Genomic DNA, 22,539 nt, shown 5'->3' with positions numbered 1-22,539 from the left:
TTATGTTCCAACTCACAGTAACTAAACTGATAACTTTTACAATCCAATACCGTTTAAAAAGGGTTATCCACAAACATTTCGACTTTCACATACACAATAACTCTATTCAATACATATAAAATTACCATATTGCCCTTGCTTAATTAAACTTGGAACAAATCTTTCTTATCTCTCCTTGTGTACCCGTTTTTACTTCAATGCTACTCATCTTAACCATGGATTTCTTGAACTCAAAATCAAATCTAAGTCCCAACAACCCTCGTAAGGTTCCCGCGTACTTTTGTACTATGTCACGTGTCGTGGGATCGCCCCATAACCTTTGATCGGACTCCAAAACACCATTCCCATCGCGCACATTCTTGAAATAGTTCACATCAAACTTCAACTGGCTGTCCTTGTCCAATGCCACTCGCTCCGTGCCATCACTGCTCCTTGGACACTGCTTCTGAAAATCGGTTAGAGTCGATTGGCTCAAAGTCGGATCCGAGTTCCCGGTTGTCGTGAAGTTGTATAAACGGTATCTAAAGAATCTGCAATCCGTTTGGCCAATCGTATGGGCACCTACATAACAAAATACTATCTTTACTGTATTCGCAAAATGATTATTCTTTCAACAACCCAAAAGTTGGCCCCACAGTGTCCTACTATGTAAGTCAGGTACACAACAACTAATAGGTGACTGATATAAGACTATCTCCATTGGTGAGCAGCTCACCATAGCTCACCCCAAAAATTAAAAAATAAATAAAAAAGAAGGCTGGAACAGATTGCCCATACAACCTAGCTCACCATAGTTTACCCTTTCTCTCCTTTTTTATTTATTTTTTATTTATTTTTTTATTTTTATTTTAGAACATATAGATGTGGTTTTAATTTTAAAATTAAATAAAATATATTAAAATACATAAAAAAAGAATTCTCTACAAAATGAGACTAATGTTGATATATTTTTTTGAATATTAAAAAAAATAAAATAATGGATTAGGTTGGGTTGCTGATGTGGATATAAGTTTATAGTTAGTTAGGTTATGTACGGGGAAGATAGAGAATAACTTTTTTAATAGATAGTTAGGTTGAGTTGGATTGAGAATGAGGGTAGTATAAGAGACTAGTGGCTAGAAGTAGATCAATCCATATTGTAATTGAAGCACCTATAAAGTACAATGTTGTTGGTGGCTCAAACCTTCACATGTTTCTGCAAAGATAACACCTTTGAACAGGGCAGACACAAAATTTCATAGCAGGAGTGGCACGGTAAATTTAAGTAGTGGCACGATAATAGAAAAAAAAAACTTCGAAAATTTTTCACTGCGTACAGAAAAAACAGGTTGCCGGTGCTACTACGAGCACCATAAAAAAACCGCCCCTACCTTTGAATCAAATGCGCTACTCTGTGGCTATTGTCTTGACTATCATAAACACAACTTTTAGAGTAGCAAAATAATGATTCTTGACATACCGGCTAGTGTCACTAAATCACGATCATCAAGGCCTTTAGCTGCAAATTTTTGCCTCTGGGCATCAACGGAATCCAACGGTGATGGTAAGTTTGATGCTTTAGACGCCAACGAGACTCTACCATCACGTCTCCCTGTCGGCACTGCCCAATTTGGACCACTACTCTACAACACGTGACATAAAGCATGTTAGATGTGAGTAAGAGTTAACTTGAAGAAAAATATTAAGGCCCTATTTGTTACATAGGACACGACAAGACAATATTAAGATGTTGTATTGTGTTTGGTGTGCAATAGGTTGACACCGAAACCGATGTCAACGAGTCAGAATTTGTATTTTTTTTCTCAACAATAGGTGCTAGAAATTTATTCAGTTCAGTTCAGTTCAGTTCAGTCCAGTCTAGTCCAGTTTTGTCCATCATGTCACGTGTACAAATGTAGCCTAGCTAAGTGATTACCAAATCAACCGAATCGCGAGCAGCCAAGGCCAAGATATCTGCACAAGAAACGACACCAGGGCACAAAGATTCTAATTGTGACTTAGCATCGTCAATGACTTCAAAACCTCTTAATCCAAGATTAGGCACTGCATTAATCTCAGCAGAACCACCCTTAATCAAGATTGACCCATCACAACCCTAACAAGGAAAACCCATTAATAAAGTTAAAAAATTTATCGATTCCGAAAATACCATTTTAAGTAATTTATTACCTCAACAAAGCAATCATGAAAATGAAGCCTGAGAAGGGCAGCAGCAACAGTAGGATCATTCTTGAAGTGTGTTTCAACCGTAGACCTCACAGTAGCTTCAGCTTTGGGACATGTAGAAGAGTAAAACCCTGATTGCAATTGAGATTTAGCAACTGGGATTAAGATTAAACTCAAATTAACGATGATTAGCAAAGTAATCTTAATCTCCATTTCTGCATATATGATCGTTGTATCCTATGGGTTATATATAGTAGTAGCTGACACCATTTTAATGCTAGTAAAACCATAGATTCTTTTGTTTAATATTAGTGGAGCTCGACTCATCGCACCATTAAATCATGAAAAAGGAGAAGATGAATTTAGTAACCAGATATTATTGTCTTTTCTTCTTTGCATTTACGCGGTTTTATCTTCTTGTGGTGAATGTTGTATCTTTTTTTTTAATTGTCAATGAGTTCACATTAGCTTTTTGAGAGTTTTAGTGAATTCATCGATCAGCTTGCATGATCATTTATATTATTGATTAGTATATATGGTATGCAGGGATTATGTTCCACGCCAAGAATGGGTAATTTCCAACTATCTGTTTAGTTTATTAAAGTATTATGCTTTTATTAGCATAGACATAATTTAGATACATTTTGTAGTAGTGGTTTGAATAAAGAACGTGCGTTAAAAGGGGCTTAGACAAGACCGTACACGCGCTAATGTTTTTAGAGAAATTCCTCAAGTAGTCAAGTATAGTTTATGCATTTGAGGCTTACCTGTGGTTAGAATTAGACCTAAAAATACAAGCACCAACAACCAGGTAAACGTTATAAATAAATAGACAATTAAGAGTTTTTACCCAAAAGATAGTAATTAGAAAACATATTTACCACCGGTGGGGCAGCCAAAATTTTGATAAGAGGGTACAAAATTTTTTAGGATTCAAAATAGTAAATGTATAGAATTTCTTAATATTTAAAGTCGAAATCGAAAAATATAGTTTAAGCAAAAGTTACAATTGAATCTGCCTAGTCGTCATGTCATGAATACGATCAATGATATTGTCGTCAACAACTTGTAGAAGCACATCATTCTCAATAAAATTGACTAAACAACCGTTTAAAACTTGATCATTTACGCTATTCCGCAACTTATTCTCTCTACATAAGTGTAGCGACCGAAAAAGATATATTTCATGTGTTATCCTACCCAAGCATAAAAAACATTGTACAATCCCTTTAGTTGAGGGCTACAATAACATAGAACTTGTTTATATATATATATATATATATATATATATATATATATATATATATATATATATATATATATATATATATATATATATATAATATTTTTTGGGATGCTGTAGTATCCCCACCATCCCATGTAGCTCCGCCACTGTTTACCACCAAACCAAAGGGCTTCTAGCCCGATAGTTCAAGTGATGTCCTCATTCGTTGAGGTTGAGGGTTCAAATCCCGTCTATGACATATGTGAAATTATGATTATCGATTCCAACCCCCGAATGCTTGTTTTAGTCCATATATTGTTAGAAATTAGGTAGGGTTTATGGTGGAGATCTGGATACCCCTTGGATTGTGTAGACACTTTCCGAACTGATATTTCTACTATGCCCGAGTTACAAGAAACTCAACCTAGGATGATCCCAATGGGACACTTACGAATCTAAGCACATAAAATGTAAGCCAAATTGCTAGAAGATTCTAAGTTCGTGTAAAGAAAAACGAGAGCTACAAAGGCTGTGTCTTCTCCTAAAGAGGAGAGTCGTTTATATAGAAAAGATAAGCAGAGTTTTGTTTTAGGGTTGACCGTCATGGGTTGCTTTGGAAACAAGTCAAGGGAATCAGGAAGTGATGAGGAAATCATTGGTTTCCAAAACTGTCAATCTTAGTCAATTTTATCGTAATCACCCTCAAGAATTCGATTTTTCCACTATGTACCCACTTGTAAAATCCGAAGAGTTTTTGGGGCACTGCCCCTTGGACCCCGTCAAGGGGGTGCCGCCTCTAGACCCCGCCAAAGGGGCACTGCCCCTTTGGAAACCCCGGACCCAAGGGCGCTGCCCTCGGACCTTCGACTTGTCATCAAACCAACTTCTAATTCGATCTTATACATGCATGCACTCCACACATACCCAAACATATATTAGAGTATAAATTATGAAGCCCCTTAGCTCACATGTAAGTTTCAATCATAAAAAATGTCTAGGTGACACTAAAATCACCAACATATATTGACCTCTGAAGCTTGCACACTTGATCAAGGTGCTTTGAGTTAATAAAACCTTTGTGGTTGCACCATATAAATGTTCGTTGAGTTAGCCATTCATTTCATACGCCATATCTCATAGTTATTATATGAGACTATGGTAAAAAATATCATGATCGATTAAACGGTTGTGACATACGAACATGTCTCGTCATGAATCTGTAAATTACCTTTCACGATAACTCGAACTTGAAAGGTATACACATTTCTTTCCATGTCAGTCTTCTTCTTGAAGACCCACTAACACCCAAAAGACATGTTGCATGGTATAATGTATAGTAAGTTCCAAACTTGATTGTTCTTCACGCACTACCTCTTAGCATTCATGGCTTTAAGCCATTAATCATACTCAAAGTATGATACAACCTCATAATAGGTAACAAGTTCATAAAGATCCCCTACAATACAACTTCATAGTAGGTCCCTGGTTGTATCAAACTCTACGTCTGATACAACCTCATAGTAGGTACCAATGCAACACCCACTTTTCAAGTATGAACTAATTTGATTATTTTGAACTGTTAAGTTTGAGGTTTTGGTGTTTTGATAAGTCACACCGAGACAAGTTTTAAATCACGCTATGAGGAGGCGTGACATCCTTCGTGTTATGAGATTTAAGGTTAACTCTACGAAGCCGCCAGGGCTCAAAGCCCTATATCTCGAATTTTGAGTCCTATTTAATGAATGTTATGTCTAAGGCTTGCTCCAACCTCAAAGAATCTTCATCAAAACCCTAGCATCTACCTTTGATCCTTGAGCTTATCCTTCTTGTTTATGCACCTTGAAAAGAAGAGTTTGCATTTGGTGAAGCAAGGAGGCATGAAGCAAGTTAGTTTCAACCTTCTCAGCACCTCCTGAACTTATGTAAGTTTTCAAGCTTTGATATTTATAAGTTACTGGGTCTAGATCTAAGGTTTTATGCATATATTGGTAGTTGGAATGATGTTGGGTTGTTTTCGGAAGAGATCCAACCTTGAAGGTTGTGTTTTTATGCCTTCTGGACCCATTGTGGAAAGAAGATGAGAAGTTTATCTTGCCATTTGGTCCATGCATGAGTTTGGGAGCATTTGGTCTCATTTTTGACTTAGGACTGGAATGATAATGTTAAGGACATGCAAATGGATAAAGTTACATTTTAACGTGATTTGGAGGTATAGAGATTAGATCTTAAAGGAATAAGACCGTAGATAGAAGTTAGCTGAATTGCCAAAGTCGTGCCACATTTTGTAGTTATTGACGTCACGGTTTTTGATCATGTTGCGACTATTTTATTGCCTAGTTGTTAGCACCACGACTTTGTGGTGGTAGCGGCGTGATGACATGGATAGTTGACTTTTTGACAAAGTTTGACAACCAACTGTTGTAATAATTGGTAAAACTGGTCAACAATTGACGGTCAATCACCATGAACCTTTCAACAATTAGACCTATTATACGATACACCAATGTTTATTAAGCAAGTTTAGGTGGTATTATACTTAATTTCTAAGAAATTAATCTACTTTGAATTCAAGGACTTACGATTTTCATCCGAGTTCACTTTAAATGATAGTCTATTTCAAGGAGGAAACGTGTAACATCCCAAAATTCCAGATACAAATTTCATTTTTAGTTCATTCCAAAATATCCAATTATTAGGGTGCAAAGTTCTGCTTGGATGTGGCTTACCCTTTTGTATGTGTAAATGGGTTGAGTCTTTCCTATAAATAGGAAGTGAGTAAATCCCATTTATGTAAGAACTTGTAGGACCCATTTGTGAGTAGGGATGTCAAAAAGTCACGTGAGGACCCCGTCCTGTGCGGGGGAAATTTAAAAAAAAAAATCGGGGGTTGGGACGGGGCGGTGGCAAGGTTAACCCCTGTTTTAATTTCGAGGGCGGGGGCACGGTTAGACAATCCTGTCCCGAAACCCCCATGGAGACCCCATTAATAAATTACACATATATTTACATATATTAATTATATAAATATAATAAACTATAACATGATTTTGAGTTTCCAAAATTCATCAAAAAAACGTGTTTTTAAATTGTTAGTATAATGTTTTTAAGATGCCATAACTTTTTTATTTTTAACATGTAAAATTCTACTATAAATAATTATTTGTTACCTAAAAAATAGCTTCTTTTAGCGTAAATAACAACTTCTTTTATCCAAAAAAAGACAGCCCAAAATCAATCGGGGGCGGGGGTGGGGGGTAGGAATGCTGAACATTTCGGGGGTGGGAGCGTGGATGGGGGAACAAAGAAATTTAAGGGGTGGAGGCGGGGGATGTACTCCCGTCCCGTTTGCCCCCGTTGACATCCCTATTTGTGAGTGTTAGTTTAGTGAGAAAATATTCGAAACCCACTTTTACTCTTACTATTCTAATGGAGCTTAAAGTGATTTTATTTACTCAATGTGTTCTTGATGTTTGCATGATTCACTAGATCTTTACTATTCCGCACATGTCATCATAATCTTAGTTACTATAATTAGTATCAGAGCAGGTGTTCTTGAAGCTCTCAAGAATTGATTCATGATGACAACATAATTTGAGTGAATATTCATTGTTGTGTGTTCTTCGTGTTTAAGAAAGATTGTGTTCTAGAAATTGAATTTATTCCTTGATTTGATTTAAAATTCGTTTTTACCTCTCTAGAATACTTGTTTGTTTCACTTTCTCTCTCTAGATATTTCACTCATAATCACTTTCTCTCTCTAGAAAATCCAAGTTCTTGTGATCATGGTGTATTTGGCTTATGATTCTTGGGTTGTGATGATTAAAGATGTCAAATACAAAGTCAATGAGAAACAATTTTATGGGTTATTGTTGAAAGGCGGGTTGATTTCATGGGAAACTTTGATTTCTTATGGAGGATTGAAAGATGATCAACGAAAGTTGATATTTCAACCTCTTAATACGATTGATTGTATGATTCTAATTTCCTTGAATATGTTATCTTGGAGTGGTAATCAAAAGGAAGGAAAAGAAAAAGAATTATTCGATAACAAATATGTTTCTCTTATTGAAGACCCAAATGATCTTAATGTTCTTAAGTTTGTGAATTTCAAGAAATGGGAATTCAATGTAATTTTGATGAAGATGTGAAAGTTTTTCGTTCAATTGGAGTTCAAACCGATGAATGCTTGAATTCTTGTGATTTATATTTGAAGGAATGGTGCCATATCGAAAGCCTTCAATCCAAGCAGTTCAAATGTATCAAACTCTAAAAGATTTGATTCAAACTTGCAAAGTTGAAGTTTTCAAGAATGAATTTGTTCTTGAATTCAAAACTTCAAGATCCAAAAAGATGAGAAAGAAAACGAAGAAGATCAACAGCAAGAACAATTGGGTTTCTTCACAAAAGTATTCAAATGTTGTCTTGAAGCCAAAATCTATGAAACAAATTTGGGTTCCAAAGCAACAATCATCAAGTATTGAAATGAATTTGAATTCAAAACACAAACGTGTTGATGATTCTTATGAAGATGACGCTAGATCATTGAACAACACGAAGAACGGATTATACAACATGCATTGTGGGTGGTACAATGTGATGATTGGAGATTTTCTTATTCCAACAAAAGAACCAAAATCTTCAATGATTGATTCATGTGTTACAAATGGAAAAAGAATCATCAAGAAGGTTTCTCACATTCTCAAATGGATTCCGAAAAATTCATGTTGAGATCGAAGATGAACGATCAAGGTTTTTCTCTAAATCCGAATTCAATCATTTTTTTAAATCGTGCTTTTCGTTTTTGATTGTTGATCGTTTTGACTCGTTAGATCAAAATTGTTTCAATCCATTGTTGATTCAATTTTTCTTTGTAGTAGATCAAGCTTAAAATCAAAATTATTATTTTTACTCTCTATTCATTCGATCCATTCGAATCCGAAAGTTTTAGAACCGTTAGTATTGGAGACCATTTTGAAATCAAATTTTTTATTCTTCATTGATCCAAAACAATTATTACTGTTCATGATCCATTTCTTCGAGCCCAACTTGAATATCAGTTCACTGTTCATCTTTTAGTTTCGACATCTTACATTCTCAGATCTCCGACTTTGATGAAAGGAGATGTCTTTGATGAAAGGAGATGTTCATGACTTTTGATCAATTTGTCACTATTTGATTTGTTGATTGATTCCTTCTCCTAAATCGAAATTGATGAAGGATTGATATATAGAAGGAAGTAATTGTCAATTCTCGTTTTCTTTCTTTGCATCTGTTTGACTTTTTGATTTTGTTTGAACGAAGAATAGATTTGATTCATCTTGGTGATTTCGATGAAATCGATCAACATAAGATTTCGATAATGGCAGAAATATGTCTAATTGATTATTGAATTGAAAGTCAAGATTGATTTCGATTGTTAAAATGCTCAGTAAAAAATTGGTGTTCTTGTAAAAGTGGATTTCAAATTGCTTATTGATTTTGAATTAAGGGTTGATAATGAGTATTGATATGAGTGATCGAATATGCGAATGGTGGATTACGAGTTGTCTATGGTTGAATGTAATTTTGACTAGCTTGGTTTGGGGTTGAATGCTCTTATTGCGAGTCAAATTCGTATTTGACGTGATGAAAATGACTTGAGTCGATTACGACGGGTTGAGTGTCTAAATCAAATGCTGGGCTGAGTGTTGAAATCAAAAAGTGAAATCAATTTCGACTTGTATTGTGTTGTCGTTAGTTCAAATGAAGAGGAATGGGATTTGAAAGCGACTTGAGCTATTGAAGTCTGTATTTGAATTCAAACGATTTGAGCTATTGAGGTTTTGGAGGTGAGTCTAGAACGTAAAACCACATGGTTCACTATTTAAAAGAAACCGATAAACGAAGAAGAATACTAATAAAAAATATTATTGCGGGTTCGAATTGGATGGAGTCGTAAAAGCAAAAAAAGAAAAATTAAGTTCTTACAATTGTACCCGACGAGGTCTTATAGCTTGATATAATTTCACAATTGTATCATTACTAATACCATCTAAAACATTTTTTTTTAATATATGACATCAAACTATCACTTAAAAATTGATCACCCATTTTGTTGCGTACATCAGTCTTTACCAACTTCATTGCTGAAAATGCACGTTCCACACTCGTTGTTGCAATGGGTAAGATCAATGCAAGTTTCAAGAGAAGGTAAACCTTAGGATATATTATATGTTTTTTTTTCTTCAACCATCTTTTTGGCATGTTCTCCAATGCTCTTCAATAGATTAAACCGTTCATCTTCTCACACATCATTAATGTAATTTTTAAGTTCAACTTCAAGAACTTGAAAATCATATTCTGTTTGAAATTCTTCCCTATAAAGTGTAGCCATTTCCATTAGTTTATCCAAATCAAAGGCTTTAAAAGACTCACGCGGACACAAACAAGCTATGCAAAGAAGTAATTCCGTATTGGCTTCATTAAAGCGATGGTTAAGCTCTTGAAGTTGCATATCACACACCGCCTTAAATACATCAACATGATAATGGTGTAAGTTGTTAACCTAAAAAATGAATCTTTAATAAGCTAATTAAAAAACACAATAAATAAATCAAGTTGGTAATATGAAACGTTACCTACCGGTGAACCTCTTCGACAACTGAATCCATCATAATATTCATCTTCCATATCCCCGATTCTAACATCATGTTTCTTGCAAAACAAAGTAACATTCCCTAAAAGTGGTTCCCATCCTACATCTCTAATTTCTTGAATTGCTTTTTTAGAGCTGCTTACTTGATTCATGACATTTATGATATCTTGGTCTTTTCTTTGTAATATTGTATTCAAATGATTTGTGACTCCCAATATATCAACCATCAAACGTAGACAAAACACAAAATCAAAGGACTTTAATAACCTTAAGATGCGAATTGCTTCAACTTTACGATCACGATCACTATTAGCTTTACCAAGGTCTTCAAGTACTTCACAAATGGAAGAATATATGTTCTTGATATCCAATAGAGATGAAAAATGAGAACCCCATCGAGTATCATATGGTCGTTTGATACCCACTTCTTGGTTCAAACCGGTACCACTCTCAAGCTCACCTAAAATTTAACATATAAAAGTTTAATTAGCATAATATAACTACAAAATATTTTAATAATAAATCTAGTATAATTATAAAGCAAACCTTCAACAAAGGCTTCCATAACTTTATTTGCTTGTTTTATTCTTAAATTATCTCGTCGTTTGTAGGAAGATCCAATAATGTTTAATAGCCGAGAAACCGCATCAAAGAAATCATTAACCTTCGTGTGATTTTGTGCAACAAACACTAGGGCTAACTGTAATTGGTGAACAAAACAATGAGTAAAGTATGCAAATTTTGTTTCATTCATAATCAAAGTCTTCAATCCATTAAATGCACCACTCATGTTACTAGCACCATCATAGCCTTGCCCTCTAATGCTAGTATTACTCAAATTCCTCTTTGAGAGCATATCATAAATGGTTTCCTTTAGTGTCAGAGCTAAAGTGTCACTGACATGTCTAAGGACAACAAATCTTTCTACAACTTCCCCCTTTTTATTTACAAACCTCAATACTAATGCCTATTGTTTTTTTTACAAGAAACATCACGTGACTCGTCTACTAAAATTGCAAAAAAATCTTTTCCAAGATCTTCCGTAATAACATTTATAATTGCATTTGAACATCCCTGCACGATATCTTTCTGGATATCACTGCATTTCAATTGTGTATTTTTGGAGCATTCTTTAACACAAAACGATCTACAACATCACATCGATCAGCTAACCATTGTAAAAGTTCAAGAAAGTTACCTTTATTATCTGAATCATCCGTCTCGTCATGACCACGAAATGCCAATCATTGACGCAATAAGAATCTAACACAATCAATTGAAGCATTCAAACGAATAAAATATTCTTTTTCTTGCAAAGTGGTTTGTTTCTCAAAAGCAGTAGTTATGGATTGCCTTTGGTTCATCAAAATTTGACACTTTTGGACAACAATATTGTGTGGAGTTCCAACTTTATGATCATGTAGTCCTAATTTCCTATTCCAATCTTTGAAACCAGATTTCACAAAATGATCTGATCCACCTTGGTTTGGTATGTCAGATTTAAACAGATAACAACACAAAAAAATGCGGCATTCTCTTTTATACTATATTCTTACCAATATTTATTGTCATCAAACCAAGATATATTAAATCTTCGTTTTTTACCTCCAAAAGCACGTTGTAGAAACTTGCAGTTTTGAGGTTGGAAAGGTCATTTTTGCAAGTATGCTCTTCTAATTTCATCTCTTTGATTCACATAATAATATTCCATAGTCGGACATTCTGCCGGGTCAACGGGCAGTGAACTTGAATCAACTCTCATATGCTTATGTTGCTCATTATCTTCTTTTATTGTTTTTTTCACTCTTTCTAAAAAACTTGAATAAAGACATTCTTGAATTTGTTCTAAAACAAACAAAAATTCATAAACAACAATCAAATACTCAAACAAATGAACAACAATCAAATAATCAATTCACATTGAAATTAGAAACAATAAAAAAACCTATTTAAAATCATGAATAAAACAATCAAAACAATAGAAAAAAATTCACAAATTCGATATTAATAAAATAGTTGCTATTTGCCAACAATTAACAATCAAATACTTAAGGTTCATAAAATTAACAAAAATTACTCATTAAGTAAGATACCTGCAGTGGGCAAGTGGGCAAGTGGTATTGCTGAACATGTGTCACCGCTATGATACTGTTCTTGATTCACATTATTATTATTATTATTTTAAATTTAAAATCTATGCGGCTATATATGCATTTTGGATATTATACCCTAAAATATTGGGCTATTAAAACATAAAACAAGGGATCTAAAAATTTGATATATATATATATATATATATATATATATATATATATATATATATATATATACACACACTAGCCGTTTACCCGCGCCAAGCGACGAGTACAAATAATTTATTTTCAAGATAGATTCCAAAAACGATTAGTTTTTTAGCGCAAAGAGTTTATTACATCTTCAAAATTATCTATCCATGCATCATTGATACTAGCAAGAGGATACCACAATAACCTCTTTAAAGTTCCTCATTAACCTCTTCCTCACAAGTGTTACATACGCCTCCCATGTTACATTCAAAATTTAACACATAAGAAAAAATAAGACCAACACTATTATTAGCCACTATTAAATCTTCTTTCTATCCAACTTTTTGCGAGTTTTAAGAAAAACTAAAAATGGTGACAAATGACAACACCAACATGGGTGGAGAAAACAGCGATTTGGTGGCGGTGGAGACGGTAGTGTGTTGTGGTGTGGTAGAAACTATATTGTGTGGTGGAGACAATAGTATAAACAAGTTTTTCCTCTAGAAACTTAATATTTTATTGTTTTTCGTTTTGGTCCTGTCATTTTGGGATTGGTCCCAAACGAACTTGGATCGGTCTTTTTCGATCATGATGTATTTAATGACCGGTGTTTTTTAGATCCAATATAACCATTAGACAAATATTTCATATTTATTTCAATTTTTGTTAGTAAGTTAATAATTATATCTTATTTTTCTATTCATAACAATAAATAATATATTACATACAAATTCAAATAAATATACTTATATTACAATAACTTTAGCAAATCGTCAATTTAAAACATATGTTTTTCGAAAATTTTATTCTTAACAAATAAATTTTGACATAAATAAAACTTCATGTTTGAATAAATGTCTTGTGTGTCACATGGAAGTAAACGTAACTTATTATTTATTTTTAAATAAGTTATATCAGTTTTTTTGTTAACCTTTAATATTATAAAGCTATACCTCTCTTTGTTTGGTATCTATTTCATTTGCCAATAGCACTCAATTTAATTTAAATAATAGATTCATAGAATGACCTTTATACCCTTGGTATTGAACCATCATAAACTTTTGACTTCAAAAGTCAGGCAAGACGTAATGACATGTAGAAACTTGGCAAGTATTATTTCATTCACCTAAAAAAATTCGGATCTCTACATTGTTTATTATGACATCCTACTTCCATTTATTCATGTATAACACTATATACCTCGTAAAATATACCCAATTATAGTATCATATCAAAATCCAAATCATTTCTCAATGCTTAAAGAGAAAACAAAAAGAAATGCAATGCTATTATTATTATTATTAGGATTTTCAAATTTATACACATCTGATCTCAACTATTCTTTTACTCATGATACAAAACTTTTAATTTCATGTTTCCACATCAGACCCACACTCTTCTACAACTATTTGGAGATGCTTTGGAGAATATGATATAGAATAAATCCATTCCAGTAAATTGTAGCTCTTTGAAAGCTAATGTGATGGTGTGAATTTCGAAATCCTCTTACAATAGTTCCCCTGAAAGAAGAAAAAAGAACACATACCACCAAAAGAACAAACTAACAATGTTATAACAACAATTATCAAAATCCACTTACAGAGTACCATTATGGACAATAATAAAAGAATAATTCCCAGTTTAAGGGTCAGGATGTAATTATGAAGTAAGCTCATTTCAAATGGGAATTTTGAGAAGAGGGGGAGGAAGAGCATGGGAAGCAGGTACAGAGAGAGGAAATGCCTTATAGATTGTATCTCCTGTTGACTGATTGGCGGAGAATAAATTCTGAGGGCTCTGTTGGTATGTGCTTTGTCGGGATGGCAGAGATGCAAACAACAAAAGACGATCAATTTCAAGTTGAATAACCAAAATAAAGAAAATTAGTTGTGAAATAAGAGTATGAGAGGAGAGAGGGATGGGATTTTTTTTTTATAATTACTTACAACTGATCGCTGGAAGACTTCTATTGTGGTAGAAGATAAAGAAAATGGGTCTATGAGGGTTGCCATGTATCAAGATTTACCGGTGGAGAAAGCAAACCAGGGGAAACGGTGGTTGAGAGAGGATGAGAGACAGATAGAGTGGACATGCTTTATAAAGTTTACAGGGAAGATAAACCAAAAATGAGACATATTTGTAGAAATTTAAGCATGCAGACCGAGTCAAAAGCCTAGAAACTTTGTGAAGGAATTTGAATTTTAAAACTTTAGAATTACGTATTGACTTTTTGACTTTGACCTTGACCGTATAAGATTAGATACTTTTTAATTCTTAAAAGGGAAATCTTCAGAAAAGTCCCAATATTTTACCCTAATTGACGAAAAAGTCCCAAACTAAAATTTGTTTATGAAAAAGTCCTAATTACCGGTAAAAATGACGATTTGGCCCTATTTCCCCGGTTTACCGGTTTCATTACTTAACCGATTTTAAAAAAGTCCCATTATTTTACCATAATTTACGAATAAGTCCCAAATTATTGTAAAATAATACGACTTTAATGAAAATAATGGTAAAATAATGGGACTTTAATGTTTCCGGGTAAGTAATGAAACCGGTAAACCGATAAAATAGGGCCAACTCGTCATTTTTACCGGTTTTTGGGATTTTTTCATAAACCAATTTTAGTTTGGGACTTTTTTGTAAATTAGGATAAAATATTGGGACTTTTCCAGATATTTCCCTTCTTAAAATGGTTATACATATTGTTGATTAACTTGTACGTCTTAAAATTCATTCAGCAAAAATGTTGTAAATGCTTTTTAAGATATATATATATATATATATATATATATATATATATATATATATATATATATATATATATATATATATATATATAATACATTATAAAGGAAATCTCACTGTTTCTAAAAATAACTTCAATATAATAATATTATTTTTTTAAGACGTCCAAACGATTTAGCCAATAGTACAAGTAACAACCAATAAAATAATATTAAATTTATAACTTAATCCTATTTAGGTGGAAAAGATAGACAAAGATTCAAACTAAAAATATATTATGCCTAAAATAAAGTTAATAAATCTTTATCTATTATACCAAATAAAAAACGTGTCCCATATATTGTGGAAAATTGGAAATCCTAGACGACGATTCAAATTTTAAAATTGAAGGTTACAATTCCGTTTTTATTATTGAGGTTAATACGTGGATAATAAATTAAAATATGTCAAATAATATTGATTATAATATTTATCTTTATTATACAAAATACACAAAAATACAAGTTAGTTATTAATATAGATTATTTAATATAAAGTGAAAATGACCAACAAAGTTATTCATTGTTTTTTTTTTTTGAAATTTAAAACTTTTACATTTTAAATAAAGTGGTAATAAGAATTATTATACATATATATACACGTCATTTATATCAAATCTAAAAATAAGAATTATCAAAAATAATTTCAATATGAAGAAAATAAAACTATGTATTTACATTGTTTATTATTATTATTTTTATATTTGAAAATATTTGACAAAACAAGAAAATAAGTCTTAAATAAAAACAAACTTAATGATTAATAATTTTTTGACAATAAAAATCAAACATGTCTAATTTAAATTGACCCGAAACAAACTATTTTAATAATACTATATTGATTAATACCCAATAAATTATTAAATACAAAGACTTCATATTATAACTTAATATGTATACTACAAAAAACAATAGAAAAATGTGGATAGTATAAAAAAATCTTGTAAAAGGACTAGATGTGTAATTTGCCATATTATTTTTTCTTAAAAAAAAACTCGAAAATATGGACATATTTTGATTTTTAATATTTTACCCAAAACAATAATATAATTTTATTTTTAACACAAAATAATAATGCAACTTATATGTTAAAAGAAAACAACATACAAAATACTTTGAAACTAAAAACCGTACCTTTATTTTTGACGAAAGATAATAATAAATTTTTATTTTTAACCCAACAATGCACAATCATCGTCTACTTCATTGTGTTATTTATGGATTTTACCCCGATGAAACAAATCGTCGCAAGAAATCTATTTATTGAAGTTTTTAACTTTCGTTTAAAAACTATTCACCGAAATGAAACTAATTGTTGAAACAAAGTTATTGCCGCCCGTCGCATTGTGCGGGTAGATGACTAGTATATATATATATATATATATATATATATATATATATATATATATATATATATATATATATATATATAGAGAGAGAGAGAGAGAGAGAGAGAGAGAGAGATAGTTAGGTTCAAATGTTTTCAATATCTATTGTGTGCATGTGTGCCTGATTCTGGACCAATCATTTTAGTTATTTTAAGAAAGTAATTAATGCATATTAAATGCTGAAGATGTAATTAATATTCATTATATCTTCAACATGTAATATGCATTAATTACTTTCTTAAAATAACTAAAATGATTGGTCCAGAATCAGTCATACATGCACACAATAAATAGTGAAAACAAAATAACATAACCATATATATATATATATATATATATATATATATATATATATATATATATATATATATATATATATATATATATATATATATATATATATATATATATTGTTTTGCTAAAAATATTAAGATAGTTCACACATATTTTTTGAGGTGGGTCATAATAAAAAGTTATATACAACTTGTTTTATATATATATATATATATATATATATATATATATATATATATATATATATATATATATATATATATATATATATATATATATATATGTGGGTCAAGTGGCCCACCCTCAATACACATAAAGTCGCCACTGTTTGGAGTCGAGTTATGTTGATTGGGTTTACTGGTCGAAATCAGTTTTGATATGGAGTCATAGAAGTTGTTCGATGTGTGGATTGGTAATTTCGACATATGAAAACAACAATTAAATTGAGTTCGTATACGAGGTTACGTTTTGGGTTTGGAAGTCGAACATGCAACGATTTGTGAAATTGGTTTGGATGTCGAACACGATTTCAATGTGTGATACTAATTATACCCCACCCACTTACCTCCACATCTCTCTCTCTCTCTCCCTCTCTCTCTCTCTCTCTCTCTTTTTCTCAACCGAAGAACTCATCCCAATCCCGTCTTCCATTGGCAACCTTGAAAAATCTCCAAGACTTGATTTTAAACTCCATCAAACTCATCGGAAAACAAACTCATCAGAAAAATCCCAGGTGAGCTTGGGAACTGTCAGAGTCTCAAGATCCTAATTTCACCACCACCACTACCACCCCCTCTTTATAACGACTGTCGGTCGAACCCTCTACCCGTCACACACTTATGCACATGATGAAAGAAGAACGCTGACTCGCTCCGTTCATCCTCAATTCCTAATTAATCTGAAACAACTCATCTTTCTCCTACTCATCTTACCTTCCCAATTTCAAGATCAATTCCATTTCCCCAGGCTAGAGTACAAAGAACAAACCCGATTTCCCAAACCCTAGATGATAATACGATAGAAACCAGCATCACAACTCTTGTAACTCGCTTTAATATAATTTTCTTAGGGTTGAAGTTTGAAATCAAATATCTTCAAGAGTTCTTAGCCTACAGGTTCATCGTTTTCTTCTTCCAAGTAATCAGAATGAAACTTATGACATAATACTTTTCAGAAATCTTGAAACTCTGATGTGTTTTCAGGGAAGTAGTTTTTGATTATGGGATTTTTATGGTTTGTTCCAATTTTTAAGATTTTCTCCATTGAAGTGTTTTTGGGTATTTTTCCAAATTTTAGTTGATTCCATGTTCGGATGATATTTGTGTTGGATTGTTGTGGGTTAAATATGTTAAACAATCTTTTGATTGAATTAGTATGTTGAATAATTCTGTTTCTGATTTTAGATGAAGTTTTGATGGAGCATCGATATTAATTTTGAAAGACTAGTGCTATTTTTTTTTATGGTAATCAATGTTTATGTTTCATTTTTATTCTGATTTTTGTGATGGGTTTGATGTTGATATGTGTTCGAGTTCCACATGTGTGTATTTGGAGTTGCGTGTGTTTATGTTTAGAGCTGCAGGTGTGTGTATGTTGGGTGAGATTATAGTTTTTATTTTTTATTTTTAATTATTTAAATACCAAAATAAATAAAGAAAATAGAAAAAAAGATATAAAAATGGTAGAATCTACCTTTTCAAGTGTATTAGAGACCCAAAAACCCAAAAAAAATCCTGATTTTGAATCCTTTTTTTAGATCCTATCTAAAGTTTTTTGAATATCACTAATCTTATAGTTTTGTCTTTTCTTTTTTAATTAAAAAAGTAAATTACATGGGGTTTTAATGGGTAGTACATGTCTTCTCTCTCTCCGTAAATCTCGCCATTGAAGAGAATTAACTCGTTTCTCTCACCTGCGATGATCCGACTACAATAATGACAATTGCCCTGGTTGACGGTTTCTTCTTTGATTTTTTTTTTTTCTGTAATGCCGGTGGTTCAAGCGAAGATAGAGATGGCTTCGGGGAAGGGAAGAACGAGTTATTACAAGGGAGTAAAGGATTACGACAGAGATTAATGTTCTCAAGAGAGTGCAGATACTAGAAACATGACAAACTTGTTATCCTGCGACTAACCGCTGCGAAGGAAGGCGAGATTGGAGAAATCAGAAGAGATATTTATTGTATGGCCATTAGAGTGGAGTGATATATAGAACTCAGAGCTAAGATAATATGTCTCCGATAAGGTCAATATGGAGTTAGATGACAGATGAGTTAGTTCGGTCGCAAGCAACACATATCCAAGAGAAAGTGGATTCGGACGACATCCATTAGAAATAAGAAGTGTGAGGAACTTGAGAGATGAATTAAAGGAGCACCTGCTTATGTGAGTCAGTGGTTCAAGAAGAAAATAGAAAAGAGCAAAACGGAAAACCGATCCATGGGAGAAATGCACGGTGATTTTGTTTGTAGTTGAGGAAAGGGTGATGAGTTTGTTGAATGGTGGTGGTTTTTTTGGAGGTTTCTGGCGACATGCATGCAACCATTAGAAAGGGAGCTCTTAGAGAGAGAAATAATATGTGGTGAGTGAGTGTGTGAGAGAGAGAGATGCAAATCATGAGAGGAGGATAGATGAAACAGTATTGTTAAAAGGAAAATTAAAGCAGTGTTGTTTTACTGGCAGCCAACAACGTGTCTATTAATAAGCCAACTCAGCAACCAATACGCCAAACCAACATGAACCCTACAAACCCGGTGACAGAAGGGTATTTTTTGAACAAATGGATAACTTCAATGGTTATATGTGTACGAATGATATAGTTTGATGACATTGTACACTTCAAACTTTAATGGTGTTTTTGTTCATTTTTGATATTTTCTCATTTTTTAAGTAATTTTTTATCTATATTTTAAACATTTTTCAGCTTGGTTCACTGGGAGCCGAATAAATTCAGACATCCTGATAAATATATTTTTATTTTTAAGAAGATCTAATTATGAATTTCATTTTTCTAACTTTAAAGAAGCCGATGTGACGTCTCATCTGCCACTGTTTATCTCACAAACGCATCCTCCATTGATATTTTCTCATCATCGATAACCTTCTGCAAACTGAAGATATATGCTTGATGGGGTTTTCATTTATTAACGTGGATAAATTCTTAACACTTAAGGGTATATGCAACATAAAATCTAAGTCATAACACTATTAATGTAACATTCTATTGAACAACACGAACCCTCTAACCCTAGGTAATTTCGAAAAGTTGCAGAAGGAGAAACATACGTTTTTATTGTTGTAGTAGACAATCAAGAATCATTCTTTCTTCTTTGATCTGGAATATAGCACCACAAGTGTCGCGCCTCTGATGGTTCACACCTAACACTAGCAACAAGAAGCTTTTTGAGGGAGGAGAGGAGATATGAGATTTTCGGCTATCTATAGAGTAATAGGAGTTGCCAAAAATTGAAGCTGTAGGGGTCATTTTATAGTGTAACTTGGAAACCCTAGATAACCTAAATGAATAAAATAGTATTTATTCAAATTAGTAATTATCCAACTTCCTATTTATCTGCAAGGAATATTCCAGATGCCCTGAAATACCCTAATTTGGTCCACCTCCTTCCAAGGAAGGCTCTTGACTCTTTCTTGTTCAATTATTGAACAATTGCACTTTAACCCTTTGCACTTATAATTAATACAATTAATCCTAAAATTATCTAATTAATTTCAGATTAATTATTAATTAAATATTATAATTTCTAATTAATATATGATTTTCATAACATATTAATAAATTCATTTATTGCTATTTATTAATCATATAATAAATCAATAAATTAGTCTTTATCTCTCTCTCTCTCTCTCTAAAAGTCCTCATATTTAATTACTAGGTTTGAGGGCAACCCAAAAAGGAATTTGTTAATATTTCAAGATTATACTAATTCAGTTATTGGCTTAGACACCTAATCCAACAATGCCGACCTCAATTGCTCTGTTTAACACTGAAACACAGCCTTCATGCTTACAACGTTTATAAATAGACACCATCGACGACCACCACCACCTCAAACGACCACTGAATCCTTCTCATCTAGAACCCCCTATCTTTCTTCTGGATCTAAACGACAATTGCACCACGGAGTTATGTTGACACTAGATCTGGACATCAGCGCAAATTGAAATCAATGCAATCATTGTTTGGTAAACCCAGTGGGGTTGCATTGAGGATGTGCCGATTCTTATTGGCAACTGCTTCTCTTGCCGAGATGCATTTTCTTCCTGATTTACTGGTTCCGACACTTTCTTCTGATCTCTTTTCCCTCTCTCTCAACCATATACCTAACAGGAAATCCCTAAACTAAGCATTTTTTGTATAATTTTCAGACATTTGAAGGAGAGATCAGCATCAAGTGTTTGTTTATTCACAATTGCATCTTCCTCAAGAGAAAGGTATGCACCATTAGCTATGTTTGTGTCATTTTAGTTAACATCGATTAATATGTTTTAGTTTATCCTTGTTATGATGATAGAAAAAGAGAAATAAAGTCCTAAATCACGTTCATATTAGCAATGTACTTTTTCAAAGTACCAATTATAGCAAACTACATTAATTGTAAGATAAAAGCCTTAAACTAAGCAATTTTTGTATTTTTTTCAGGAAAATATAAGAGAGGCCTCCAGAAAGTGTTTTTTACTCACACATAGGTGTTTATTTACTGATGATGGCTCCTTACATGGTTCTGATATAAGGTATATATATATATATATATATATATATATATATACACACACACACACACACCCCTTTTATTGAACATGATTGTAGTATATATGTTGACATATTGACATTTTTTAAACAATTTTTGGTGTTTATATGATATATCAAGACTTCAATAATAATATGTGACAATTGGCAAATTTTGAGTCAAGGAAGGTCTTCTGTGTATAAGTGAATCCACAACATCACTTTGCTGCAATAAAACTTTGAAAGCTAAGAGGGCATCATTTGTATAAGTAAATATATATGCTTTAAAAATCATACTTGTAATGAGCCTTTGAAAGTCAACAAGTTAGAACCAATCATAAATTACACTTTGCTTTAGAGTTTTTGGCCTAGTACCCCACCAACCTAGTGATTTCGGTTTGCACTAGGACCGAAATCACAAGTGATCTCGGTTGGAACATAGACCGGAATCACATTTGATTTCGGTTGGTGCATAGGCTGAAATCATATATGATTTTGGTGTTTTCTATGGAGTTTTCGGTGGGAATAAAGAGAAAATGAAGGTTGACTTCTTGACTTGATGTTTCATTAGTTTCCCATAAGATTTATTACCTAACAAATATCCATGCCTTTAACCAACAGGTAACTAAGAAAATATCCCATCACTTTTCCTTCTTTAACTATGGCGAAAATCACCTCCACAAACCCCACCATTTCCACTTCTCATTTCTGTTAACTCTGATTTTCTCTCAAAGAATCAAGTCCAAGCTTTCAAGGATTAATTCTCCAAGCTTATTCTTAGATTTTTGGTAAGCTTTTCTTGTTAATCTAGTGTTTTTATACACTTTAATGTTAGTTTCATCTTATTTACACACATTATTATGTGTTAAAACTCTTAGGATAATATCATTTCTAAGGAAGTTCATCAACCCCATTCAAGTGTTTAGGCTTGGAAATCTTCACATCACCTCTTCAAACAACCCACAATCACACTCAATGTGAGTTTATGCCCCTACATTTTTGACTTTTTCATGTT

The 22,539-nt window shown here is 32.6% G+C and overlaps 2 protein-coding genes across 2 annotated transcripts; both read right to left on the bottom strand.

The window, feature by feature from the left end:
- Nucleotides 1-18: 18 nt before the first annotated feature.
- LOC111887204 (peroxidase 25) lies at nucleotides 19-2,397 on the bottom strand. The gene is made up of 4 exons (XM_023883362.3): nucleotides 2,170-2,397; nucleotides 1,916-2,095; nucleotides 1,460-1,622; nucleotides 19-561 (listed from the first exon to the last, which is right to left on the bottom strand). Exons 1-4 carry the CDS (start codon nucleotides 2,377-2,379, stop codon nucleotides 140-142), a joined length of 975 nt encoding a protein of 324 aa, XP_023739130.1. The 5' UTR covers nucleotides 2,380-2,397; the 3' UTR covers nucleotides 19-139.
- Nucleotides 2,398-9,674: 7,277 nt separating this feature from the next.
- Nucleotides 9,675-10,815, bottom strand: LOC111887233 (uncharacterized). The gene is made up of 3 exons (XM_023883399.1): nucleotides 10,572-10,815; nucleotides 10,013-10,485; nucleotides 9,675-9,935 (listed from the first exon to the last, which is right to left on the bottom strand). Exons 1-3 carry the CDS (start codon nucleotides 10,813-10,815, stop codon nucleotides 9,675-9,677), a joined length of 978 nt encoding a protein of 325 aa, XP_023739167.1.
- Nucleotides 10,816-22,539: the final 11,724 nt, after the last annotated feature.

The sequence above is a fragment of the Lactuca sativa genome, chromosome 5 (genome assembly GCF_002870075.4).
Source record: "Lactuca sativa cultivar Salinas chromosome 5, Lsat_Salinas_v11, whole genome shotgun sequence".
Taxonomy (NCBI): domain Eukaryota; kingdom Viridiplantae; phylum Streptophyta; class Magnoliopsida; order Asterales; family Asteraceae; genus Lactuca; species Lactuca sativa.
Note: the sequence above shows the minus strand (reverse complement) of the source record. Positions and strands in the feature narration are given on the sequence as shown.

What these genes read in the sequence shown, in the direction of transcription:
- LOC111887233 (XM_023883399.1), bottom strand. Translation starts at nt 10,815, where the DNA reads ATGAGTGGTGCATTTAATGGATTGAAGACTTTGATTATGAATGAAACA. An exon ending in TATGGAAGCCTTTGTTGAAG is followed by an intron (nt 10,486 to 10,571) that starts GTTTGCTTTATA and finishes GTTAAATTTTAG; the next exon opens with GTGAGCTTGAGAGTGGTACC. An exon ending in GTTGTCGAAGAGGTTCACCG is followed by an intron (nt 9,936 to 10,012) that starts GTAGGTAACGTT and finishes TTCATTTTTTAG; the next exon opens with GTTAACAACTTACACCATTA.
- LOC111887204 (XM_023883362.3), bottom strand. Translation starts at nt 2,379, where the DNA reads ATGGAGATTAAGATTACTTTGCTAATCATCGTTAATTTGAGTTTAATC. An exon ending in TTCATGATTGCTTTGTTGAG is followed by an intron (nt 2,096 to 2,169) that starts GTAATAAATTAC and finishes TTTCCTTGTTAG; the next exon opens with GGTTGTGATGGGTCAATCTT. An exon ending in TGATTTAGTGACACTAGCCG is followed by an intron (nt 562 to 1,459) that starts GTATGTCAAGAA and finishes TTTGTTATGTAG; the next exon opens with GTGCCCATACGATTGGCCAA.